Source organism: Neltuma alba, unplaced genomic scaffold, assembly GCF_004799145.2.
Source record: "Neltuma alba isolate B1F8T4 unplaced genomic scaffold, ASM479914v2 tig00002503_pilon, whole genome shotgun sequence".
Lineage (NCBI taxonomy): Eukaryota > Viridiplantae > Streptophyta > Magnoliopsida > Fabales > Fabaceae > Neltuma > Neltuma alba.
In genome coordinates, this window is record NW_021632887.1 from 1 (window position 1) to 19,590 (window position 19,590).

Genomic DNA, 19,590 nt, shown 5'->3' on the forward strand with positions numbered 1-19,590 from the left:
CTTACAAGTCGTAATCTGTTTTCTTTTACAGATCATTATTTACAGTCATTGCTTCTGCTATAAAACTAGCTTCCAGAGAGAGAAGCATTAACTCTTCTTAGTGTCTTGTGGATATTACTAACTGAAGGTGATAATGATTTCCTGCAGAAAACATATTAAATCTACCGTATGTCTCAACCAGGCTCCAGCCACATTCTTTAAAACCAATCCTTCACTATTTATCAATTTTCTCATCATCATGTGGTCCTTCCACTTGCCCAAAAGATGTATACCAAATTAGCCATCAACACATAATTTCCAGGTCTTCCTAGACCTAAATCCAACAATTTGTGCAGCTGCCAGCTCTCCCGCTGAATGTTAGCATGACCCTACAGGCATTAAGAAATGGGGTCCAAGCCTGTCGTTGTGCTTCAAGTGGCATGCCCTCGATGATATCTAGGGCTAAATCAAGCCGACCGACTCGGCCAGGAGATCTACCAGGCAAGTGTAATGTTCTACTGTGGGATGGATCTATGTCCAAATCCTCCTTCATGTTTTTAAAATAGTTCAGGTCCATCTTCCACCAATCCTGAAGGCTACAGGCATGTAAAATGCTAGTGTAAAACTATTGCATCAGCATTAAACCTTCTTCCTTTAGCATTTTATGGAAAAGGCTTATAGCCTCCTTGCCCATCCCATGAATGGCATAACGTTTATCTCATGGAAGCCCAGACTACTAATCTTTATCCGTTTACTCCCATCAAAAAAATCTTTATCCTTTACTTTCTGCGCCTTGATGCTTCGGCCACATTTTGAGTACATGTGTATGAGAGACGCTTGGATTCTCTTATCAATATCGAACCCATTTAGCAAAATGTATTCTTCAATCTCTTGTCCCATGCTCAGAAATCCCAATCAGCACAAGCTGAAGCAACTGTCGCAAGAGTTACTACATTTGGTCTGATATCTGTCCTAAGTAGCTTTCTAAATAGTTCCAATGATTCCATAGGATGGCCTGAAGAAGCATAGCCCGTAATCATAGATGTCCATAATAAAATGCCTTTTTCATTAACCAGATCAAATATCCTTCTAGCGCAGATGAAAGGTCACGACATTTCGCGTACATACTGACAAGCGCATTTTCTATGGATTCCTCCTCATCACATCCACTTTTGAGTATAAGAGAGTGAACGGATGAAGCCAACTGAAGATTTCCCACTTGTATACAACCAGAAGCTAGATTCAGAAACACAACAGAGTCTAATTCAGTACTTTGACATCGCATTTGATGAAATACTCTAAATGCTTCTTCAGTATTCCCACTTTAAGAAAACCACCGATATAGTTGTCCAAGAAATCAATGACTTATCATGCATCATGCCAAAAACTTGGCATGCTCCATTTATTTGACCAACATGCACATACATAGTCATCAATGAATTGGTTAATGAAATATCGGAAAATTCTAGGCCATGTTTGATCAAGCAACAGTGTACTGATAGCCCCCCGGCAGAAGATACTTGCTGGAAGCAGTTAGATTGGAATAACCTGATAAAATGGAAACAAATGTGGAAGAATTCGGGATAAAACCACAAATCCACATTTCTTTCAACAGAATTAGTGCTTCGTCCAACCAAGGACCTCGACAATAAGCAGAGATCATGGCATTCCAAGAGACCACGCTTCTACCAGGCATTTCATCGAACACAAGGCGTGAATAAACAATTTCAGAGCATCTGGAGTACATATCAATGAGAGCAGTTTGAATAAAAGCGTCTTCTCCATAGCCAAGTCTCAGTATACGACCATGAATCTTCGTTCCATCTCGAATAGAAGCAATCTTTCCACAGGCCTTGAGGACCAGAGGATAAGTGAAGCTGTTACCAACAAACCCACAGCGAGCCATGGAAGAGTATATATTTAGCGTTTCTGAGAATAACCCATTGTTGGTGGAGTCTCGAATGATAAGGTTCCATAAATACAGAGGCCTCTTGAAATTAGAAAGCGATGGAAGACGCAATGGCATTTACTATCTCAGCTTCTTGGCACAGTTCTCCCTTCTCAATATCAGGTCTGAGAAGCTGTGTTTACAGCTTTACCTCATGCGAGAGAAGCAGGAAGATGAAAATGAAGCAAATCCAGTTCTGTGAATTTCTCTATTGCAGATGTTACAAGAGGATGAGGCCTTTTCAATTTTAGAATTAATTCGTATCGCTTCTTGGGGGCTTCAAGAGGCAAATGTACTTGATTCTTACACTGCTCAAAACATAATTTTGAAGTTTCAAAGCTAAGTCCTTGATAAGCGAACTCCGCGCAGGGGGAAACAGTTTTGGAGGTAAAATTGAATCAAGTTAGTTATAGTGGGAGATACAAGATTGCCATGTTTATGCTATAAAATTAAATTCCACAAGAAGTTATTATGGCTCCACGAACCACAAAACAATTATATAAAAAATTATTGTGTTTGTTGAGAGGATCTTGCATTATTTGCGTCCATTTGTGAAAATCTGACATTTGATAATCGCTTGGAATTCTGCCAGACCCGAAAAGAAAAGGCCAAAAATTGCCTTTAGGGGTCCTGTCTTTGGAACTACCTCTGTTGCCCAGCAAGAAAATTCAATAACCATTGGATTGAGCAGAAAACAACTCAATTTTTCTTAAATAAAGCTTTTTTTGGTCAAAAATTCTTCTTAAATTAAAGTTGAGTATTTGAATCTTGTGCACAAAAACACAAAAAATCATGTTGAGAGAGCTTCCCTCAATCAGGCTAAAAATGCATAGATTTAACTTAGTAGTACTCAATACTACAACACACACACACACCACACATATGTATATATATAATATCAATTGACATGCTTTGGAGAGCTTAAAAATCTTATATATTAACATGGCAGAAGCTTAAATTAGCTTAAAATTCAAATTAAATGATACACCACATCTATTTCTGCATTTCCACATGAAACCAAATTTACATCTTGGATTCATGTTTCTTCTCACATTTATTTAAAATAGTGATCAATGATTTATCCCTAATCACTGTTAACATCTCATCTTATCCTTGACAACTGAGTCAACCTCTCAAGGGACTCAATACACTCATTTTTATTTCTTTCTGTCCCACTTCTGGGAATCCTCAACAGCCACAAACACATCTAGGAAGTGCCATGATATTTGGGAGTAAGAACATACATCTTGCAAGCATGTGGGTCCAAATATGCTGAGATTTGCCCAGAAACATAAGATTCAGTTGAGTGCTGCACAATCCATCATAAGAAATTATGAACACATAGGGCCATCTTAATATGATGAATAAGAACTATATATGTACTTATAGCTTTCAAGTAAACAAACTCACAGCCCATAAATCTCTTGCATCAACTGTGGTTCCTGGTTTGAGGCCTATGTCAGACCAATACGCTGTAACTTTCGCTTTTGATGACCTTCTATTCCATAGGATCACTGCCACCTTGTAATCACTCAAAGGACCAGCCCATACCTGTCACAACAAAAAGATCATCAGATATTGAGTGTTATATCATTTACACTCTCACCAATAATAAGAGTTTGAATCAAATAGTTTGCAAGTTTCTATCTTTTTGTGTCATATTGTAGGTGGCACTTAAAGCAAATTTTCAATAGGTGAATGTGGAAAAAGAGAGATAATAGTACCTCCAAACCGTAGATGCTTTTCACCTTTTTCCCTTGAACTCCTAGCTTGTCTGCATGAAGATAATGAGATGGTAAGTTTTAGAGCATTTTGTATTGAAGAGATCAATGCTTTCCGACTTATGCATGAAGAAGGATATGATATTAGAGTTTGATGATGTGTTCAGTTCATGCCTTGGTTTACTGCTATAACTTCCTTGTTGCTGAGTAGTTCATATGTTGTTTTATCCACAGATCTAATATCACACCCAATCAATAAAGGAGCCTGCATAAAAACACACAAAAAGCAAATACTTATACTGCAAAATCCATTCATTTTCTCCCAAAAATTACTTATTTATTTCATTATATTCTACCTTGACTAGTGCCCATATGCTGAAATGAGCTCTGTATTCTTCAGTTGTCATGCCTCCATTTCCCACTTCAAGCATATCAGGATCTGTTTCCAAATATATACATTGAAAATGTCAGATCTATACTTGCTCAGTATGTCACTCTTTTCTTTCTGGGTTATCATTAAGGCCTGCTTCCTCACTTTATTATTCTTCTGGTATACCAGATGAATTCCAGTGAGTCCAAGTAGAATTGATGTTTAAGCATTTGGGTAATTTGTTCAATAGAATGATACAAATAACAAGAGAGATTCATTACCATTCCATCCTCCAGGTCCAGCATAAGATGCCCATCTATCATTTTGATCTGCACGAGATGTCATACTGAGAAACAAGTAACATTATCAGTACAGAATGAATGTAAAATAGAGTACACAATTCAGGTTATGATTTGATGGACTAATCACCTGAACCAGTTGTCTTCAATATCTCCCGTTGTTCTCCAGCTATTTCCTACGTTTCTGGCCCAAGTTGCTGGGTCTTCTCTTCCCCTAAGAGTTCAGAAAGCAATTCATAATTTCTCAAGAGAAAAAAAATGCAGTTTCAGGAACCTTAGAGAAACTGAGGGGAAGAAGTAGTAATATGGAACATTTACCAGTCACAGAGAGAGAAGAAGATTGGCCTTCCAGCTTTCATCAAAGCTCGGGTCATTATGGGGTACCTGTGTTCACATTTCACAACATGTAATTATTTCCTCTTTCACAAACTGCTTATACACTCAAAGCCTTGGAGTTCATACCTTATCTTTGGACTAAGACCATGTGTATCCTCACAGTTATCATACTTCAAGTAGTCTACTCCCTGTAGTAACATTTCAATCAGGATCTTAAGGTAACAGAATGGCAGAACCAGCCCACTTAAATGCCCTCTTGAGCATCCATCCTACTCCATGTAGGACTTTTAGTATCACATACTACCAAGTCTCCATCACAACAATAGTTTATGCATGTAGATTGAAATGAATGCAGCTTAAGTAGAGATTACCCAGGAAGCAAATGTTTTTGCATCTTGGTATTCATGTCCAAGTGATCCAGGCTGCTTCTTTGTGCAGGTTAGAGTTCTGCAGAGGGTAGGAGATATCAGAAAAATGCCTCAATAAACTCCTATGTATTTACAAAAGAGGTTTAATGGTGGAAATGATACCCAGCATCAGAATAAATTCCCAGTTTTAGACCTTTGGCATGAACATAATCAGCCAGGGCTTTGATTCCTGAAGGAAATGTTGAACGTTTTGGTACCAAATTTCCCTGCCACAAATTAGATTTTCACAATGCATACAAGTTCATGTATTAACTGAGGTGTTCTCAGAAGATAAATCCAGCCTCACTAACCCATTACACAGATGTTATTTTATTAATTTAATTTCTTCCACTTATCTTGAGGGCAAAACGAGCATGTTACAAAATTTACCCGTGGTTCTAATAGCATCTAGTTTTGTTATGCAACCAAAATTTTTTGTTAGCCCTTCATCCCAATAATTATTTTAAAATTATGAAAAGAATGTTGAATATAATTTACCCGGGAGTTTCTTGTAGCTTCACTCCAGCAATCATCTAAAAATCATAGAAATCATGAATTCAAATTTTTTATTTTAAAGAGTATGATAAAAACCGCTATTTGCTATAAATAATTACGTTAATTAATTTAAGATTAGCTTACCAATATTAATATATTGGTATCCCAGAGAAGCAAGACCCGTTGACACCATTGCATCAGCTGTGTAATAATCAAAATATGTAATCCATAACCAAGTAAATATTAACTAATATTGTGTGTGTGTGAATTTCTCATTAAAAAAGTCCCAAATTAATTATAAATATAATTTTGGGGCATTAATTTAATTAATTCACAGATTTGATACAAAAGTCATTACCTGTTTGTTTGATCAAGTTCTCGTCAATCCGACAGCCAAAATGATTCCAGCTATTCCATCTGATCATCAGTCATAATTGGTTATACCAAACTTTCATTATTTGCAAAATAGTTGACTACAAATAGAAATTAAATTATTTAATCAACATCACATAAAATAAATATGACACTCTTTTAAATAATACTACATCCGGTTCTAATTATAAGAGCTAGTTGACTAATTTAAGGAGATTAAAGAAAGAAGTTAAGTTAGTTATTTGTAATAAATATGTGCTATCTTTCTTAAAATATCCTTGCTAATTAAATGTATTGGCTATAACTATCATTGTTAAGAGGAGTATCTTGGAAAAAAAAAAGTATAAATATGAGAGATAAAGTGGATTAAGATCTTATATTTAGGACTAAAATAAAAATCAAATAAGATCTTATATTAAGGATAAGAGGTAATATAAATTTAATTATAAGCGTCTAGAAACCTGATGAGGTGAGTAAAGTCAACTGTGCATGTGGGAAAAGAAGACGTATATGAGCCCATAAACAATTATTTTATTATTTTTATATGATAAAAAATGGGGTTAGATGAAACAAAACGTCAAATGGATCATCACAACCTAATCTTTGTGGAATATTAATGCGTAATTGTACTAAAATCCACAAGCGTGCTTGTCATTGACCGACCAACTCCGATTTTTAACATCAAATACGAACAAACACCAAGAGGCATATCTAATTAAATAAAAGCACCATATATAGTTGGTGAATTTTCTTTTTCCCACATTGTCACATCTTATTGCCGACGTCCTTGGAAGGCCATAAATTATTTATTTATTTATTTATTTATGAGAATAATAAAGAAGTAAGGACCCAGAAAAAGACATGAGAAGCAAGCATGGCCAGTTGGAGTGCCGTTATATACACAGCCGACTCTGAAGGTGACAGCCACTTAAGTATGGTGTTCCATCTAAATGTCTATTAGATATTGGTGCTTCTTTATTTTTATATTACATACAACCGGCAGGTCCAAGCCCTTGAGGTTTATTTTTGGATTAAATTTTTAAAAGTAATTTTATGAAATTTGAAGTAAGTACGTAAAAGTACCTTTTTAATCAATTTTTTTTTACTATTTTATCTTACATATTATTATTAAAATTTTACAACTTCACTTCTTTTATTTTTCAAATCAAGTTCATCAAAATGTTTCATTCTCTCTCTTTTCCTTCATGTCCTTCGTACCGAACATACGTGAGTTTTTCGTCGGATCAACTGTCGGTTAATAACATTTCTAAAATTTATGCGTACTTTTATAGTATATATGTATTGCCGATCCTTCTTGACACATATATCAGGACTGAGTTAACCATGCTTTACATAATAAAGATAAGTTATGATGATCTTATATTATATATGTTATTTATTATTTATAAATAGTGCAGACTCTTGTCGAACCTAAATTTATATATAGGTTAATTTTAAAATATCTGTTGGATATGTTAAATCTCGCAATATTTCAGGAGTCATATTGATGTTAGCTAGAGTCAAGTTGGATAAGCTAAATTAATGAGCTGGATAAAACCTCTTTGTTTGTTTCTCTGTCTCATTTGTAAAATTCGGTGTCTAGATCCTCCTTGAAAATAACTAAAGTCTCAATCAACAGAACCCAGAAAAACTCTCTCTTTCTTTCTGTGTGTGTGTGTTTTTTTTTTTGTACTTGACTTTATGAGAAAACATATAGGTGGGATGGACCAAAAACTTTAAATGTTAGGTTTGCATCATTTTCTCCACTCCAATTCTATTGAGTGCGTTTTTTAATTTTTTTTTTTAAAAAAAAAATCAGACCCTTACACATTCCAACTGACCAGTAACATCAATGGCTTCCAAATTTTCCTCATCCCCATATAGATATCTCTTCTCTTTAAGCAATAACTGATGAAGCTATTAAACATGGAAATTAATATAACAAAAGAAGAAAAAGAGAGATACAGATGAGAATATAAATACGCGCGCGCGTGTGTGAAGAAAGTATGAAGGAAGCTGGAAGATGATGAGCATGAGAATGAAAAAGAGAACTAGTAGAAACAAGAAAGGTTACCCCATAGGAGGCGTACGACCAAGTCCATTGTCAAGCAAGAATCTTCTAAACTGATCTGAAGTGCTTCTGTTGAAAGGAGAAGAAGCAGATGAAGCACTAATTATTGCACTTAACAGCAGAATCAGCCTCAACAAGCTTCCCCTTAAATCTGATTCATCTTTTCCCATATACCCCATTTCTTTGTTTCCTTCTTTAACTAAACTCTCAAGCTTGATCTTGAAGCCTCCTACTTTATGGTTTCACCTGTATATCTATCTATATATATAGGAGAAAGAGGGGGTGGGGTTTGCAGGCATAATGAGGCTTAGTGGTTGTTGATTGGTTTTCAGAAGTTCAAAGACTATCAGATTAGGTTATCCGCATGTAATAAATTATTGGCTAATGTGTGTTTTTGAATTCAATACGCTACATTTTTTGTACTTTTCTTTGTCTACATTATGATATCAGTCCTCCTCACTTTTTCTTCTCCACAACTAAATGCTCATAGATAGCTACTTCATTCAACATCATCATTAATTTATCAATAACTTCGGAGTTTTTACAGATGTTGGATTTAAATTATGTTAGATAAGTGTGGTTGCTTGGTATTATTGAATTTGGATGAGAAGGCGAAGGCCAGAAATGCAGAAAAGACGCTTTTGTCCCCTATTAAACAAACTATACCATTTTTGGCTGGTCAATTCCCTGAACTGTAGGATGAGGCATATGAAGGAACTGTGATATCTGATTTATGGTGGTAGATCCAAAGTGTGACTTTAGGACTTCGGTGCAATGTGACGAAGATGGATTTGTTTTATTCATGTCATCTCTTACGCTCGGGATCATACAACAGGTCAAACTCCATGAGACTGAGCTTCCAATTTTATTTGTCCAGGCTTCTTTTTATTCACCAATATAGTTGAATTAGTCTTTACTTCATCCAGTGATATCTGAGAAAAAATACGCTTTGTTCACATTATTATAAAAGTACTATGATTTTGGAAGACAGCATCTGAAACAATGGTGTATAGCCTGGCCAACGATTCAAATCTCAAGCAACAAAAAGTATTCATAAAGCTCTAAAGAAAAAAAACTTAATCTTAAGCTGTTCCTATACATTTATCTCAAAGGTTTAGACAATTTGATTATACGAGTCACAAGAATGTTGAGATCTGTTTAAGTTCACCTAATTATGATTATATATGGTCCTTTTTTCCTTAATTTGACCCTCATCAGTATTGTCACCTTCAAATCTAGATTATGGATATAGCCTTTTTCGCTGGCTTTAGGATAGGCCATTCAAATTAATTGCAGGGCATGCCCCTTTTTTTTCTTTGGATAATACTGTACTAAAGAGGAGTCTGTATCCTAACTTTCCCTAACCCTCTCTGTTTTACGGATTCTTTGCCCTTTCATAATATTTGCTTCGTATCCCTTTGATTCACTAATCAATTTGTGCTTGGCCTTTACCATTTCAATAGACTATGCCACTAAATATGTAAGTATGCTCTGCATGTTTATGCTTGCTATGGCAACTGATGGTGTGTTTCTGATTGCTCTTGCAGCATAAAATTATTTGACTGTTAGAGATCAAATTTAATTAGTAACATATTTGTTCATGTAAGCAAATTGGCAGTCTAACTTGTACTTTTAATTGTACGTTCTCTTTTGAAGTAAATTCATATTTGTTTCTCTATTACTTCTGGGAACATTGAATAGCTGCAACCACTTTAGTACTCTTCTCTGCTTCTGGAATTAGGATCTGCTTTTGGAATGTGGAGTCAAAACATACATCTCGCAAGCATGTGATTCCAATTCAGCGGATATTTTCCCGGAAACTGATGATAGAGTTGAATGCTGCACAATTCATTATATGTAATCAAAATGATGGCCATCTTATGTACAATGAATTGTGAAGAGCGGTATAAATTTTTAGTATGTAACTCACAGTCCATAAGTCTCTTGCATCAACCACAGTCTCAGCGTTTAGGCCTATGTCAGACCAAGATGCAGTGACTGTTGCCTTTGATGAACTTCTATTCCATAAGATCACCGCCACCTTGTGATGACTCAATGGACCAGCCCAAACCTGTCACTTTCACTTTCTTCTTAGTAGTTTGCACTTGGGAAAATTGTCATGTATAGTCACAAAAGTGAATGAATGTTCGCCAATAATTTTCTTATCCCAGTACACCTTTTCACGTGAAAGCTCATTTGTTTTAAAGCATGAAAAAGGTGCATGTTCCTGATAACTTAAGTTTTCATGTTTTGAACTATTTCAATTCAAATCTTGATTATAACCCAAATCAATGTGCATGTAAAAAGAAACTCATTTGAATTTTAGTTGGACTTTGAAAGCAGTTTGATTGCTTTGCAGTGAAATTTGTAAAGCATAGAGTGGCATAAGTGATGATGTTGGGAATCTTAGTCCCAATGAAAAGAAAGACATTACCTCCAAATCATTATTACTTTTCACCTTTTTCCCCTGAACTCCTAGTTTATCTGCATAGCCAGAAGACCACAAGTATGAGAAAATTTCGTTTTGTGAAGAGATAAGCAATGCTCCTATCTGCCTAGAAAGCTAGCTAGCAGAGTTTTTGTTCTGTACATGCCTTGGTTTACTGCAATAACTTCCTTGTTGCTTAGGATTCCATAAGTTGTATTATCCATGGCTCGGATATCACATCCAATCAACAAAGGAGCCTTGTAACATATACACAAGAAAATACTTAAAAAAAAATGTAGAATTCACTTCCTAGAAAGATTATCTAATTGTGATAAAGGACAGTGTTAGTATTAAGTTTCCTTCTACCTTGACTAATGCCCATACGCTGAAATGAGCTTTATATTCCTCCGTTGTCATGCCTCCATTTCCCACTTCAAGCATATCAGGATCTGACACCAAACATGTGTGTTGATAATGTGGTAATAAATAGAAGCAAAAGTATTCTGACAGAGTCACAAATGTTTGTTTGCTAAAATTTTACTCCCACATTGTTTCAGAACATAAACCAAGCTGACGGGAAGATATTACATCCCTTGTTACCAATCAAAATAACTGCTTATTGTTCAGTTCCTTGAATAAGTTGAGATTTGATATTATGAATAATAATGCTGTTGTTCACAATCTTGTGACTTGTGAGGTTCAATAGCATGCAAATAGAGTGAATTCATTTACCATTCCATCCTCCAGGTCCAGCATAAGATGCCCATTTGTCATTTTGATCTGCAAGAGATGTCATGCTGTGGAACAAGGAAACACTATTAGTACAATTCTTTTTTTAAAATTAAAGGCGCAGACACAGGTTATTGCAAGTGGGTTTGAACTCATGGCCTTCCCCTTTTGGGGATCTTTCATGCCATTAGGCTACAAGGCCATTGGCATTATTAATACAAAATACGTGCAACATAAAGCACATTGTTCAAGTTCTACATTGAGGTCAGATTAAAACACAGTGTGTGTGTGTATTCTTGGTCACCTGTCCCATTTATCTGCAATATCGCCTGTTGTTCTCCAGCTATTTCCCACACTTGAGGCCCAGGTTGCAGGGTCTTCTGCTCCCCTAAGTTCAGAAACAGATGCATCTTGTGAAATTTGCAGCAGATGAAACCTTGTGAGAATGAGTATGTGGAATACTCACCATTCACAGAGAGAGAATAAGATGGACCTTCCAGATTTTAACAAAGCTTCACTCATTATGGGGTATCTGTATCCACAAAATGTAATGATCAATTTCCTCTTCCATAAGGTAGACCGCTTCTTATGTTCACTTGAAGCCTTCAAATTCATACCTCTCCTTTGGACTAAGTCCATGTGTATCTTCACAATTATCATACTTCAAGTAGTCAACTCCCTAAAGTAACAGTTGAATCAGAATCTTCTGTAAATTTTACATATATATGATAAAAGTTAATGAGAATGAAGATTAGATTACCCAGGAAGCAAAGGTTTTTGCATCTTGGTCTTCATGTCCAAGTGATCCGGGCTGTCTTTTACTGCAAGTTTGAGTTCTGCAGGGAAAGTTTAAGAGAGATGAGAAATGTTTGAATGAGCACAGATAATATAATATATATATATATATATATATAAGTGGTTATTGAACATTAAAGAGTGGAGTAATGGTGGAAGTGATACCCAGCATCAGAATAAATCCCTAGCTTTAAACCTTTTGCGTGAACATAATCAGCCAGAGCTTTGATTCCTGAGGGAAATGTTGAAGCTTTTGCTACCAAATTTCCCTGCCACAGTTCATATATATCAGATTTCTACCTATTAATGGACCGACATGACTAGAAAAGTTTTAAAATAAGCCTTTTGATGATGAGATGATCATTGAAACTGATTTTTAATATTAATTACCTGAGAATCTCGAGTAGATTCGCCCCAACAATCATCTAGGGATAATAGAACATCTTGATTAAAAAAATAATTTTCTAAGGAATATAATGAATCAACTATTTGTTACAAATAATTATGCTAATGTAACATTAGCTTACCAATATTGATATATTGGTACCCCAGAGAAGAAAGGCCCGTTGACACCATTGCATCAGCTGTGCCGTAATCAAAAGGTGTGAGACAATGTAAATTAAAACCAAGTGTCACATAAAAGGAATAAATAGATGGGAAAATCCAAAAAAAAAAAACCTCTAAAATTTCAAAATCCCAGATTAGGAATGACTACAAAAATGTGTTGTCATTTGTTTTTCAAAGGTTGTAAATTGTTATTAGAGTATAATAAACAAGATTGATTGGAAATTTTGAAATTCAAACATATTTTTTTGGGATTCTCCCTAAATAAATATATAAAGAAACTTTAGTGCATTAATTAGTTTTATTCACAGATTGATAATAAAGTCATTACCTGTTTGTTTAATCAAGTCTTCATTAATATTGCAGCCAAAATGGTTCCAGCTATTCCATCTGTTCATCATTAAAAATTGGGCTATCAAACTTCGTCATTTAAAAATATAATTCGTTACAATTCTGGCTGAAAGTAAGCAATTTATTACAATATATAAATTAAAGGGCATTATTGTATATTGGAATTTTAAAAAAAATTCGAATATATTAACTTCAAAGTGCAAACTTCCCAGATATCTCTTGCAAGTTCTCACGTTCAATTCGAAAATTATTAATGTTTAACAGAAATTAAGTCATTGATACATGCATGAGTTGTGATTAGTAACAATGGAAAATGCCTTCCAGATCATCAGACAAGGACATTTTCTCAATTTTTCAAGAGAACCAAATAAAGTATAGCATTAGCACTATCCCCCCACCCCAAAAAAAAACACACACACACATATAGCTCATGAGAGAAAAAGAAAATATAACTTGGACAGGAGTGCTTTCATGTTGAAACCCTCTTGATGCTCACGAAAACTAGTTATTAAAAGTATTACATTATGCTAAATATAATATTAGATAATATTTTTTAAGCATTCAAATATATTTATAAATGATGAAAATTGATATTTTTGAGGCAAAACATATTGTTTGGGCCCTAAAGTTTTAATCAACTTGAATTGAGGTCTATGTACCTTGTTAGCCCAAAAAAAAAAAATCCACGTAGTAATGAAACAAATCCTAAAATTATAGTTTCACGATTATCAAAAATTATTGTGGCATTCCATATTTTTAATCTTGAATAATAATAGTTAAACTAAATACAATATGAAATGAAATGGATGGTATTTTGTAAGATGTTGAAAGGACGCATGAGGACAGAAGTTTGTGGAGTGAAAGATCTAAACACGTGGGTGAAGTGATGTCTCCTACTCCTACCTAATGTTTGTTGAATGCTTTTCAATAAAATCCACATCCTGTCCTTTTCATTTCCTTGTCCCCATTTTTCAAATTAGGATCACCCTACTTGGGTCAAAAAAATAAAGTTCACATGCACTTTCTCACAAATAAATTTATTAGCTACTTTCTATTTTATGCATTCCCATAATAATAATATACTCTTCTAGTCCTAAATGTAAAATATAAGATTTATTTTATAGCATAAATTATATTATAAAATAGATCTTATATTTAAGATCGGAAGAGTAATATATAAGGAAAAGACATAAAAAGAACTTAAGAATTACAAAATCCTAGATTATGATTGTTTCCTATATATTAATAGATTTTGAATACATGTAACTTATAATAACAACACATTTTCATAAAAAATTCTGATTTAGAATTGAGTAATTTACATGTTTCTTTTCTGTTATTTTTCCTTATATATACACACACATAACTTTTATTGTGTACAGATAAATTTATAAATTTTCATGTCAAACATCATCCTATCGATTATTTTTTGGAAAAAACTTATTCATATTAAATTGATTAAGAAAGTTGATGATAAATATTTTAAAAAAAAATTAACTTTTCTCACCCCATCTTTCAATTATAGAGGCAGGACCAAAACCCACACAAAAGGGGGAGAAAGATTCATCATAGTTGCTTAAATTATAAGTCAAGAGCCACCGGCTCCATGACATGAACCTCCTATGTGGTGATTGATTGCCCCGCTTTATAAATTATAGAGTAATTTACACCTGTTTGTATTTTTGCTTTTTTTATAAATAAAATATATTTTATATTTTAACCAAACTTCAATTTAAAAAAAAATCGTAAAAATATGTACTGGTTTAATTTATTGTGAAACAAATTGAGATTTATTCAGATCCGGTCGGTGTGAGTTGTCGCAGTGGCCCGTTGAACCAACACACGTGAAGACTGATGACGATTTAAACTAGGAGATTCATGTGATGGCATAAAATAATAAACTCACAGCTCGTGTGTGTATATAATTTTATTTCTGAGAAGACAACAAAAATTTCTAGTTAATTACTATTAAATTCTCTCTTCAAGATACGGTGAATAATAATAACTTTTTAAGAGGTAAAACAATTAATTAAAAATTGAATGAAATAGAAAGAGGAAAAAAAAGACCATGCATACTGTAGTTGTTCTGTTATTTTAGAGTTTGCATAATCTATGGGCATATATAGCATATAGGTTTATAATAAATGAAAGCCGCATAAGGAGCATAAATAAATGTCACTTATAATTAAGAACAATTCAAGGGGTAATAAGGTGGGGTATAGGTAAAAAATAAAATATAAAACCCATGGAAAAAATAAATGTGCGTGTGAATGGGCGGCAGATGGTCTGATGGGAGAGGGAGCAATTAGAGAGAAAATTGGAAAGAGGTACCCTCAACTTTTAGATTTTCTTCCCTAATGTTTTTCAAACTTTTCCTTTTTTGACCTGACTTAATATTTTTTTCAAACTAGATATGAAAAGTGTACCTTTTCACGTTTGTTTTTGGAAAACCAATGTGAAAGGTGGAAATCTAAAGAGTCTTGTACTCACATTTCTTATATTTACGTTCCCTACAAAAAACAAAAAAGAACAGACAAAAAAAAAGTCCCTTGTGATAGTATGTATACTGTGTATTCTCCACGCTCAAAATTCATATGAACTTTGTAATATATATATGTGTGTGTGTGAGACCTTTAATCTCCAACCCTCATTCTTAAATCCTGACTCGCTGGTGAAGAGGGAGATTTGTAAATGGATTCTCAGTCCCCAAACTAGTTCAAGCAGTACTAATATGAAAATGAAAGTGAAGAAGAAGAAGAAGAATGTTATGTATAAGTATGTATGTATGCGTGTGTGTGTAGAGAGAGAGAGAGGGGGACAAGAAAGTACCCCATGGGAGGAGTGAGAGCGAGGCCATTACGGAGGGAGTATTTGGATGGAGAAGCTGCAGAGGAAGGAGATGATGCATTCAGAAGCTGAAGCAGAAGCAAGCACAGGCTTCCTATAACTCTAAATCTGCCTTCCATTCTATTATTCTCTGTTTCTCTGTATCTCCTTTGTTCTGATCTTCCTTCTTAGCTTCCCCCAACTTCCTTATATATAGACCCCATCGGCTCTTTCCTTCCTTCCTCCTAAATCACACGCTTCTGTTTTTCTTTCTCTTTAAGTGCTGGACTCCATCACCACACTTCATTTGAAATATTTCATACTTTTCCGATCCTTAATATAAGACTCATTTAACTAATTTGATTAGATTAAGAAAGTTAGGTAAGTTAGTTAATTATAAGAAATATGACATGTTTTTCCTAAAACACTATAATCATCTTTCTTAATACTCCCTCTCCCTCTTTTACTTGATTATGGTTGAGGGAGTACCCATATAGGTAATTTAGAGAAAATTGATAAATATGAAAAATTAGTCTTATATTTATGACCAAAACTAACACAACAACTGGGTCCTATACTAAGAATTGGATGAGTATATATTATTTTTCATGCTCTCCCGTTACTTAATACTACCTCCGTTTTTTAATATAAAAGTTGGTTTGACTTTCAATTTACTTCTAAATATAATATTTCAATTTACTTTGTTTTTCATATTTAATCTATTTTTTTCAAAATAATCCTTGTAGTAATCGCACATCTTAAAGATTCTATTAAGTGGTAATTTTAGCTAATATATATGATTAACAAGGGTATTCTAACAAAGACAATACTTATTTATTACAAATAATTAGTTTAAATAATTTTTTTAATCTCCCCAAATTAATCAACTAAATTTTATATCAAGGACTAAAAGTAGTACAAGAGCTATTTAACTAATTCAAATGGATTAAGAAAAATAGATAAATTAGTTAATTATAATAAATGTAACCTGAGATCTCCTTAAAGTACCCCCAATGTTATATCATACTATATATAGATGTATAAGTTAGATAATTCCGTTTAAAAAAATGATAAATATGATAAACAAAATAAATTGAGATTTAAAGCTAAATTTCACTCTCCATTAATTCTCATATAAAGAACAAGAGAGAGTAACAACAATATTCTTCATAAATTCTATATTGTTTTATTAATGTGAACTATTAGCAATGTTTTTTATTTTAAATATAGATATAAATTATTCATTTTTATTGAAAATTTGGATAGATCGCATCATTCATAAGTTAGAGACTTGTTTTTTTCACGAATTATATATATGTATTGAGGATTGAGAATGTTGATATTGATATTCAATTATGGATGATTTCAAAGATTGAATTTTTTTCTGGTAAAAAAAAAGATTGAATTTTTTATTGAATTCTTTTCATACTGACATGAAGGTTCAAAGAATGAGAATAGATAGCTATGATGGACGAATGAATATATGTTGGGAATTTGGGAGTGGAGTAGAAGGCAAGTCTGGTTTTGTCCTTTTTATTCATTCCCATCCCGTTATAATGCCTATCTCATTCTCCCCACAACTTTTTAATCTTACTTTTTATTTTATCCTCATATAATATTCATATCAATATTAAAGTTAAAAAAGCATAAAAAAATTGTTATATATAAATTATAAGTAATGCAATTTATTTAAGGCTTCGTGCAAATATATAAGGCCTACTCAACTCTTCTTTCTATCTGTTTATATTTATAGTTATGTATTTATAAAATTGGTAAAAAGACATATTATTCACAGAATATAAACAATATGATCCATATATTTACAAGATATATGTCTTGTACATATATATACACACACATGTACATATGTTTGTATATTTAAGATTCACTTACTTGATAATCTGATTTCTTTGATCTCCAACAAAAGGATATGCTTAATTCCATGTAAGGCATATCAAAATAAAGGTTTTTTTTGTTATTAATTTTGCTAATTGTAACATTATCAGCATGAAGATGCATCGACACAACATATTATTATAACATGCTTTTATTTTATACTCCTCCAATTTTAAATATAAAATTCATTTTATAGTGTATAAAATATGTCTTATACTTAGAATCAGAGAAGTATATACTACACAACATTTAAGGAAAGCCATAACATATATAATGGGGAAAAAAGAAAAGAAGTTATATGATATATCATACTCATACCGATACGTATATATAGCTATTTTTTTTTAGACTTATTTGGCTCAGTTTCAAATTAAAGTCATATCAAACTTTGATTAATTCATCTGACAAGCCCACGTGAGGGGAAATGAAAAACTGTTTAACAAAAAAATTCTTATTTTACAAGAATTGAAACAGGTTTTATATTAAATTAAAATATTGAAAATGCATGGATAATTATTGTCAGAAAAATATGTTGGTGATGATGTACATTGAAATTTTTTTAACTCAAAAGCTTAAGTGGGCAATATTTATTTTTTAACGTGTCCTGGTTAGAGAAACAAATCAAATAAACGATGGATTGGATCAAGCAGATATGTGGTTGCTTTGCTTGATTTGATTCAAAATTTCTTTCGTAACTTGCTTTCTGTCGTCTGCGAAATAAACAAGCAAATCAAATAAAATCCTTTCGAACTTAATTTAATTCTCATATCGGGTGATCACGAATTTATTTATTTATTTATTTCCGTTGCTTAATTTTTGCATTATCTGCGTGTTGTGTGGATGTACTGGTATCTTTTTATTGTTATTAAACATGTGAAATTAAAATATTTGTAGTGAGTTCTCATCAATGTCGTCGTCGTTATAGTTAATCTTAAGCAATATGTTAATGGCACGTAAAGGGATATGGTATATCCTAACTTAGTTTAATTTATTTCATTTTGCATAATTCTTCTGAAAGTTCGATGCTGTATTTCTATAATTATTGATAGCTTCTCTTTTTGTAATCTTTATACTTATAATCGTTTCTTTTTTTTTTTTTTTATATATATAAGCATATATATTTTTCTATTAGAGACAATATCGTTTGACAAATTATCAGTACTAAATATGTGTATCCTTCCTAATAAAAATTCATATATTAATTTATTACGTTATACGATATTAGTTTTTTTCGTTAGACTTAGCTTCTATTAGTTTAGTTATTTCTTTTTCTTTTTTTTTTAAGACACAATAAGCTCTACACAAAGCGACAAACAATGAACCCCATGGGAATATCGCATGGTACTAAGGTCCCGTTTGGTAGGGAGCATTGAAAATGAGGGATTGGGATTGGGATTGTAATTGAAAAAAATCATTAAAATAATACTTAGCATGAGTAATTGTTTGTTATATGGGATTAGACAAACTCATAAAGGTGGGATTAGAGAATACCACTTCCCCCCATGGTATTCTCCAATCCCACATACATGGCTTTGGCTAATCCCATATATCAAACAATTTCTTATATTAAACACTCTCTTAATAGATTTTTTCAATTGTAATCTCAATCCCAATCCCTCATTTTCAATGCTCCCTACCAAAAGTAAAAGCCTTGCTAAATCTTTTTTTTTGAAAAAAATATGGCATGAACTATAGTGATTTGTTTTTTGCAGTTCTCGTAAACCGTTACAATTTATAAAATTGAAATTGGAACAATTTGAATTTATATTTTATAAAATATGTTTTATTATTATTTTAAATTACTGTGACTAAAATTTAGCAGTTTAATTTTATTTATTTATTTTTACAAAATTGAAAAAATGGCGTAACATAATAGTGAAGAGGATCCTATCCGTAAAAATACTTGGACCCGCGTGAAAGGTGGGAGGCTTTTGGCGGAAAGGGGTGGGTGTGTGTAATAGATGACGCCCATAACTGCCGGGGAAATATTAGGACACAAATTT

At 33.0% G+C, this 19,590-nt stretch overlaps 2 protein-coding genes across 2 annotated transcripts; both read right to left on the reverse strand.

Annotated features, from left to right (window-relative positions):
* Nucleotides 1-2,862: 2,862 nt before the first annotated feature.
* Nucleotides 2,863-8,241, reverse strand: LOC114730381 (alpha-galactosidase-like). The gene is made up of 15 exons (XM_028917443.1): nucleotides 8,002-8,241; nucleotides 5,914-5,972; nucleotides 5,700-5,756; nucleotides 5,559-5,593; nucleotides 5,184-5,287; nucleotides 5,025-5,100; nucleotides 4,780-4,841; nucleotides 4,636-4,701; nucleotides 4,448-4,531; nucleotides 4,300-4,364; nucleotides 4,005-4,087; nucleotides 3,823-3,913; nucleotides 3,652-3,701; nucleotides 3,338-3,478; nucleotides 2,863-3,236 (listed from the first exon to the last, which is right to left on the reverse strand). Exons 1-15 carry the CDS (start codon nucleotides 8,175-8,177, stop codon nucleotides 3,135-3,137), a joined length of 1,251 nt encoding a protein of 416 aa, XP_028773276.1. The 5' UTR covers nucleotides 8,178-8,241; the 3' UTR covers nucleotides 2,863-3,134.
* A 1,445-nt stretch (nucleotides 8,242-9,686) lies between these two features.
* Nucleotides 9,687-15,921, reverse strand: LOC114730393 (alpha-galactosidase-like). Its single transcript, XM_028917450.1, has 15 exons — nucleotides 15,695-15,921; nucleotides 12,846-12,904; nucleotides 12,478-12,534; nucleotides 12,341-12,375; nucleotides 12,116-12,219; nucleotides 11,916-11,991; nucleotides 11,773-11,834; nucleotides 11,622-11,687; nucleotides 11,460-11,543; nucleotides 11,159-11,223; nucleotides 10,793-10,875; nucleotides 10,593-10,683; nucleotides 10,433-10,482; nucleotides 9,929-10,069; nucleotides 9,687-9,837 (listed from the first exon to the last, which is right to left on the reverse strand). The coding sequence occupies exons 1-15, from the start codon at nucleotides 15,829-15,831 to the stop codon at nucleotides 9,736-9,738; spliced, it is 1,212 nt and encodes a 403-aa protein (XP_028773283.1). The 5' UTR covers nucleotides 15,832-15,921; the 3' UTR covers nucleotides 9,687-9,735.
* Between the last annotated feature and the right edge of the window lie 3,669 nt (nucleotides 15,922-19,590).

Bases quoted from the DNA above. Each gene is read 5' to 3' on its own strand.
- LOC114730381 (XM_028917443.1), bottom strand. From the start codon at position 8,177: ATGGGGTATATGGGAAAAGATGAATCAGATTTAAGGGGAAGCTTGTTG. The intron at 5,594-5,699 runs GTAAGCTAATCT...TATGATTTTTAG, and splicing joins ATACCAATATATTAATATTG to ATGATTGCTGGAGTGAAGCT. The intron at 4,842-5,024 runs GTAATCTCTACT...ATGTTACTACAG, and splicing joins CAAAAACATTTGCTTCCTGG to GGAGTAGACTACTTGAAGTA.
- LOC114730393 (XM_028917450.1), bottom strand. From the start codon at position 15,831: ATGGAAGGCAGATTTAGAGTTATAGGAAGCCTGTGCTTGCTTCTGCTT. The intron at 12,535-12,845 runs GTAATGACTTTA...ATTACGGCACAG, and splicing joins AGACTTGATTAAACAAACAG to CTGATGCAATGGTGTCAACG. The intron at 11,224-11,459 runs GTGACCAAGAAT...CTTGTTCCACAG, and splicing joins ATTGCAGATAAATGGGACAG to CATGACATCTCTTGCAGATC.